This window comes from Alnus glutinosa, chromosome 9 (assembly GCF_958979055.1).
Source record: "Alnus glutinosa chromosome 9, dhAlnGlut1.1, whole genome shotgun sequence".
Taxonomy (NCBI): domain Eukaryota; kingdom Viridiplantae; phylum Streptophyta; class Magnoliopsida; order Fagales; family Betulaceae; genus Alnus; species Alnus glutinosa.
The window spans coordinates 15,109,668-15,116,711 of record NC_084894.1 but is presented as its reverse complement, the minus strand read 5'-3'; the positions used below and the strand labels follow the sequence as shown (position 1 = coordinate 15,116,711).

Below are 7,044 nucleotides of genomic sequence, written 5' to 3'. Positions count from 1 at the left end.
ATCATTGCTATCGGGTTTCATCACATTTGTTGGTGGAGTTCATATCATTTTGGTATCAGAGCCTTGGTTCTAAGGCAAGTTTGACTATCTTTTATTATTGTTTCTATTTTTTTTAATCTCCTGTTCCCTGCTGTGAAAAAAAAAAAAAAAAAAAAAAAAAAAAAAAAAAAAAGTACTCGACTCCAGTAAGAAAATTTCTTACTTTCTATCTTGTTTCTCACCTTATTCAAGTTCTTGACCTTTCTGAGTAAGAAAATTTCTTCCTTTCTATCTTGTTTCTCACATTATTCAAGTTCTTGACCTTTTTGATGAGTTTTGGTTATTTCTCAATTGCTGCTGGATTATTTTGAATTAGTTTCTTGAAGTTCGATTAAGAACTAAGAAGACACAAAAGAGTGGAAAAAGGCAAGAGTGTGTGAGACCAAAAGAGGGTAAAAGCCGTTTAGAGTGAAAACACGAGTGTAAGTGTATTAATTCTTGAGTGAAACACGTGAGGGAGTGCTTGTGAGGATTCTAACCTTGTTTTGCAGATTCTAAACATGTCCAATAATCAAGAAGAAGACACAACCGAAGAATTTCGACAACCCGCAGCTTCGAACCTCCAAATGCAAGCGTTGTTAGGGGAGATGAGGCGTATGTTGAGGGCTGAATTAGAACCTATTCACGAGAGGTTGGACAGGGTAGAAGCAGAAACTCCTAGGGGACAGCAACAAGACAATCCCAATAGGCAACAAGGTGGGCGTGTTCCGTGGCGGAATGTTGAGGAAGAGGCGGAGTTGGAGGAATTTGATGAGCCATATTTGAACCGAGGCAGGTTTGAGCGTGGGTATGGGAATAGAGAAGCTAGGATGGGTAGGCCTAAGAGGGATAATGATTTAGGAAACATAAAGATTAAAATTCCGTCTTTTCAAGGTAAAAATGATCCTGAAGCTTATTTGGAGTGGGAAACTAAAATGGAGATGGTGTTTGATTGTCACAACTACTCGGAGATAAAGAAGGTTAAGTTGGCTGCAATTGAATTCACAGATTATGCCATTGTTTGGTGGGATCAATTACTGATTAATAGGAGGAGAAATAGAGAGCCACCCGTGGACACTTGGGAGGAGATGAAAATGCTTATGAGGAGGCGTTTTGTACCCAACCATTATTATGGGGGATTGTATCAAAAGTTGCAGAGGTTAACTCAAGGTTCCAAGAGTGTGGATGAGTATTACAAGGAGATGGAGGTAGCAATGATCCGGGCTAATGTAGAAGAGGACCGAGAAGCCACCATGGCTAGGTTTTTGCACGGTTTAAATCGTGAGATTGCAGATATAGTCGAGTTGCAGCACTATGTTGAGTTAACAGATATGGTGCATCAAGCCATAAAAGTGGAGGAACAATTCAAACGAAAGGGATTGGCTAGGAGGGGACAACCTATGGCTACCACCAGCCCATGGAAGACAGCTCCAAAAAGGGACGAGCAGCTTCAAAATAAGCAAAAATTTGAACCCTCTAAGAATGCCAAACCAACAACCACCACTACTTCAGGTAACACCGAGGCTTCTATTTCTAAAACACGTGATATTAAGTGTTTTAAATGTCAGGGGCGGGGACACATAGCCAGCCAGTGTGTAAACAAAAGGGTGATGGTGATAAACGCCCAAGGAGAGCTTGAGTCGGAGAATGAGGAAGAAGTAGATGATGATGACATGCCACCTTTGGAGGATGCCGATGATGAGCAAAATGCTGTGGTTGGAGATTTATTGGTAGCAAGGCGAGTTCTCAATGTGCAAGTTAAGGAGGAAGAAAGTAACCAAAGGGAAAACTTGTTTCATACTCGGTGCTTTGTAAATAACAAAGTTTGCAGCGTCATTATTGATGGTGGGAGTTGCACAAACGTAGCCAGCACTTATTTGGTGGAGAAATTTGCCTTAACCACCTTGAAACATCCTCACCCTTACTGGCTTCAGTGGCTGAATGAATGTGGCGAAATCAAGGTGACAAGGCAAATATGAGGATGAGGTGCTTTGTGATGTGGTTCCTATGCATGCATGCCATTTATTGTTGGGAAGACCATGGCAGTATGATCGGAGGGTTACGCATGATGGATTCACAAATAGGTATTCTTTCACTCTTAAAAGGCAACCCATTACTCTTGTGCCATTAACTCCAAAACAGGTCATGGAGGACCAACTAAAGTTACAAAGATCAAATGAAAAGAAAAAAGAAAAAGAAAGGAAGGCCGAAAGTGGAAAAAAAGAGTTGAAAAAAAAAGAAAGAGAGAAAAACATTGATCAGAGTGAAAAAGAAAGAGAGAGGATTTCGGCCATAGTGAGAGCAAGAGAGGAAAAATTCAGTTACATTGCAAAAAAAAGTGAGATCAAGAGAGCATTATTTTCACACCAGCCCCTTATTGTACTCATGTACAAGGAGGCTCTTTTATGTACTAATGATCTCGTCGGTACTTTGCCGAGCAATATTGTTTCTCTTTTGCAGAAGTTTGAAGATGTCTTTCCCGAAGAGGTACCTAGTGGCTTACCTCCAATCCGAGGGATTGAACATCAAATTGATTTCATACCCGGTGCATCAATTCCTAACCGACCTGCTTATAGGAGCAATCCTGAGGAGACCAAGGAACTTCAGAGGCAAGTAGGTGAATTATTGGAGAAGGGGTATGTGCGTGAAAGCATGAGTCCTTGTGCGGTCCCGGTGCTATTAGTTCCTAAGAAGGATGGAACATGGAGAATGTGTGTTGACTGCCGGGCCATCAACAACATAACGGTAAAGTATCGTCATCCTATTCCTAGGTTAGATGATATGCTGGATGAATTGCATGGTTCTTGTGTCTTTACAAAAATTGATCTTAAGAGTGGATATCATCAAATTAGGATGAAGGAAGGTGATGAATGGAAAACTGCTTTTAAAACTAAATATGGTTTGTATGAATGGTTAGTGATGCCTTTCGGCTTAACTAATGCGCCAAGCACATTTATGCGTTTGATGAACCATGTTTTGCGTGCATTTATTGGCAGATTTGTAGTTGTGTATTTTGATGATATCCTAATTTATAGCAAAAACTTGGAAGAACATGTGATGCATTTAAAATCTGTTTTGGAAATCTTGAGGAAAGAAAAGTTGTTTGCTAATCTCAAGAAGTGCACCTTTTGCACGGATAAGCTTGTGTTTCTTGGTTTTGTTGTTAGTAAGAGAGGAATTGGGGTGGACGAGGAAAAGGTGAAGGCAATCCAAGAGTGGCCAACGCCTACAACAATCAGCCAAGTGAGGAGTTTCCACGGCTTAGCTAGCTTCTATAGACGGTTTGTGCGTGATTTTAGTAGCTTAGCCGCCCCTCTTACTGAAGTCATCAAGAAAAATGTGCCGTTTAAGTGGGGAAAAGAACAAGAAAATGCATTTAATCTGATCAAAGAAAAGTTAACTAATGCACCTTTGCTTGTTTTACCTAACTTTGCTAAAACTTTTGAAATTGAGTGTGATGCTTCAGGAATAGGTATTGGAGCTGTTTTGATGCAAGGTGGTCATCCAGTTGCTTATTTCAGTGAAAAGTTGAGTGGGGCAGCCCTAAATTACCCCACTTATGATAAGGAAATGTATGCCTTGCTAAGGGCTTTGGAAAATTGGCAGCACTATCTATGGCCAAAGGAATTTGTGATTCACACAGATCATGAATCTTTGAAGCATTTGAAAGGACAGCAAAGGTTGAACAAACGCCATGCCAAGTGGGTGGAATTCATTGAAACATTTCCTTATGTGATCAAATACAAGCAAGGTAAGGAAAATGTGGTGGCTGATGCATTGTCCCGAAGGTATGCTTTACTTTCCATTTTAGATACAAAATTGCTTGGCTTTGAATATATTAAGGATTTGTATGCACAAGATTCTGATTTTGCTGATGTGTTCAATGCATGTGAAAAAGTGGCGTTTGATAAGTTTTATAGGCAAGATGGATTTTTGTTTCGGGAAAATAAACTGTGTGTGCCTATGTGTTCTTTGCGTGAATTGCTTGTGAGAGAAGCTCATGGTGGTGGTTTGATGGGTCATTTTGGTGTAGCTAAGACTTTAGGAATTTTGCATGATCATTTTTTTTGGCCTCATATGAAACGTGATGTGGAAAGAATCTGTGAGAAGTGTATCACGTGTAAACATGCTAAGTCTAAGTTGAAACCCCATGGTTTGTACACCCCTTTGCCAATACCTAGTGAACCTTGGACTGATATTTCTATGGATTTTGTTTTAGGTTTACCTAGGACTAAGAGGGGGAGAGATTCAATTTTTGTGGTGGTAGATAGATTTTCCAAGATGGCACACTTCATTGCTTGTCATAAAACTGATGATGCATCACATATAGCTGATTTGTTCTTCAAAGAAATTGTTAAGTTACATGGCATGCCTAGGACCATTGTTTCTGATAGGGATGCAAAGTTTTTGAGTTACTTTTGGAAGACTTTGTGGGGAAAGTTGGGAACCAAATTGTTGTTTTCTACTGCTTGTCATCCACAAACGGATGGTCAAACTGAAGTAGTAAATAGAACTTTGTCTTCTTTGTTGCGTGCTATCATTAAAAAGAATTTGAAAACATGGGAAGATTGTTTGCCACATGTTGAATTTGCTTACAATAGAAGTATACATTCTGCAACTAAGTTTTCACCATTTGAAATTGTTTATGGCTTTAACCCATTGTCACCTTTGGATTTAACTCCTTTACCTTTGAGTGAACGTGTGAACTTAGATGGCAAAAAGAAGGCAGAATTTGTAAAGATGATTCATGAAAAGGCACGGCTGAACATTGAAAGGAGGACTCAACAATATGTCCATCAAGCCAACAAGGGACGCAAGAAGGTAGTATTTGAACCAGGAGATTGGGTTTGGTTACACTTAAGGAAGGAACGTTTTCCAGAGAAACGGCGTTCAAAACTCCTACCTCGGGGTGACGGACCATTCCAAGTAGTGGAGCGCATCAATGATAATGCCTACAAGCTTGACTTACCGAGTGAGTATGGTGTTAGTGCAAGCTTTAATGTTGCTGATTTGTCTCCATTTGATGTAGGTGATGATTTGAGGACAAATCCTTCTCAAGAGGGGGAGAATGATGGAAACCAAGGAGCTGGACATGCTGATCATACACATGGGAATGGGGCTGAAGTTGTGCAAGACCCTTTGTCACTTCCTAGTGGCCCAATTACAAGACTTAGAGCCAAACGTTTCAAGGAAGCACTAAATGGGCTAATCCAAGAGAATTGGGCTGATTCTAAAAAGACCAAAATGGGCTCAAATAATAATCAAGGCTTAGTCCATGTCATCAAAGCAGTTGAAGAGGATAATTAGCATGCAAAAACGTGACCAGCTTGGTTTGACCATTAAAGGGTGTGAACTCGTTGAGTTTCAAGGATATTAAATAGGGGAATGAACTTGGTCTTGGCTGGTTATGAATTTAGTCATTTAGTTATTTTGGTTGCCTCTAGAAGTCCAAAGAGACCTAAAAATATTGGGACTTGTTTATGTTGGCACTTGTGTTGCTTTTAAAGCTATAATTAAGACTTTTCCTATTCTTGGAGGGTTGTTCCAAGTATATATATGGGCATAACGAATTTTGTAAGGGATATAGAATTTTGTTTTCAGAAAATTATTATTGTGAGGTCTTGTGTTCCTCTTTGTTCTTGAAAGAACTTTTTGAGCTTATCAAGTTAATCTTGTGGCGTTCAAACAACCAAACTTATCACCTTGATTCTTGAAGAGATTCAGATTCTTGGTGTGGCGTTTCAATCCTTCGTAGTCTTGGTTTCTCATCTAGTTAGGTGACGGGTCAAGCCTCAACAATTCTTGTCTACACGATCTTGGGGTTTCAAACCATCATTGCTATCGGGTTTCATCACATTTGTTGGTGGAGTTCATATCACCTTGGCAATTAGACTCTCATGAAGTCAAATGCCCAACTGAGGCATGAAGGTCAAGATGAAGCTCCTCAGCCTCCTCCTGTTCAGTTTGAGCTGCCTACCGGAGCTTCCTCTTCTCAGATTGCTCCTTCGCCTCCACAGTATGATGCAGGATTTGCTCAGATTCTGGATGCTTTGGATTCTATTCAGGGGGATATGAGTTTTATTCAGCGGGAGGTCCGCTCTATCAACCTCCAAGTGGAGCAGTGCCAGCTTGACATCTAGGAGTGTCTTAAGCACCATCATTTGTCCCCTGACGGTGAGGATTGATTTTTTTTTTTTTCCTTCTTTTTGGTGTTTTGTTGATTTATTTTGAGAAAATTTTGTTGTTTTCCTGTTTTGGATATTTGTAAACATTTAAGGTGGAATAAGGGGGAGTAATTTTTTTTTTTCCTATACTCTTTTTACCCTTTGTCCTTTTGAGACAGAAAGGGGGAGTATTTTGTTTTGGACCGGGAATGTATTTTTAAACCGGTCAAGTGATTTTTGTCCTAGAATAGCCAAAGAGGGAGTTTGTTAGTTTGTGTTGTCTGCATTCTGTTTGACAAAATCATTATTAAGGGGGAGTACTTTTTTTTTTTTTCCTATACTCTTTTTACCCTTCGTCCTTTTGAGACAGAAAAGGGGAGTATTTTGTTTTGGACTGGGAATGTATTTTTAAACCGGTCAAGTGATTTTTGTCCTAGAATAGCCAAAGAGGGAGTTTGTTAGTTTGTGTTGGCTGCATTCTGTTTGATAAAATCACTATTATGTAATGTTGCTACATAATCATGGATGTCGTTTATTTTAGGGTCTTCATTTTTGAAAAGTGGTTCAAGATGTTCAAAGAAGTTTCTGTGCAGATTCCAACTCAGAGAAGTCAGATCCCAAGATTCCGTCTGGATGGCCTAGTCATGCGTCCGGACACCCATCAGTGTCTAGAAGATTCGAACAGTTCAAGGTTGCATCCGTCCGGACGTCATGGCCCGATCGCTCATCAGAGTTCTACAAGTAATCAGATTTCCTTTATAGAGATGTATATGGGAAGACAGCTGCATCCATTCGGACGACAGGGCAACACCTTCTGGACGAGGTCCTTGATAAGGCAAGGCATGGAGAAGAATTGCAACCA

General features: G+C 40.0%; 1 protein-coding gene across 1 annotated transcript; it reads left to right on the top strand.

Annotated features, from left to right (window-relative positions):
• Positions 1 to 1,162: 1,162 nt before the first annotated feature.
• LOC133878591 (uncharacterized) lies at positions 1,163 to 1,895 on the top strand (the record flags this gene model as incomplete). The annotated part of the gene is made up of 1 exon (XM_062317160.1): positions 1,163 to 1,895. A coding segment is annotated over exon 1 (675 nt), but the record flags the coding sequence as incomplete, so codon positions are not given.
• Between the last annotated feature and the right edge of the window lie 5,149 nt (positions 1,896 to 7,044).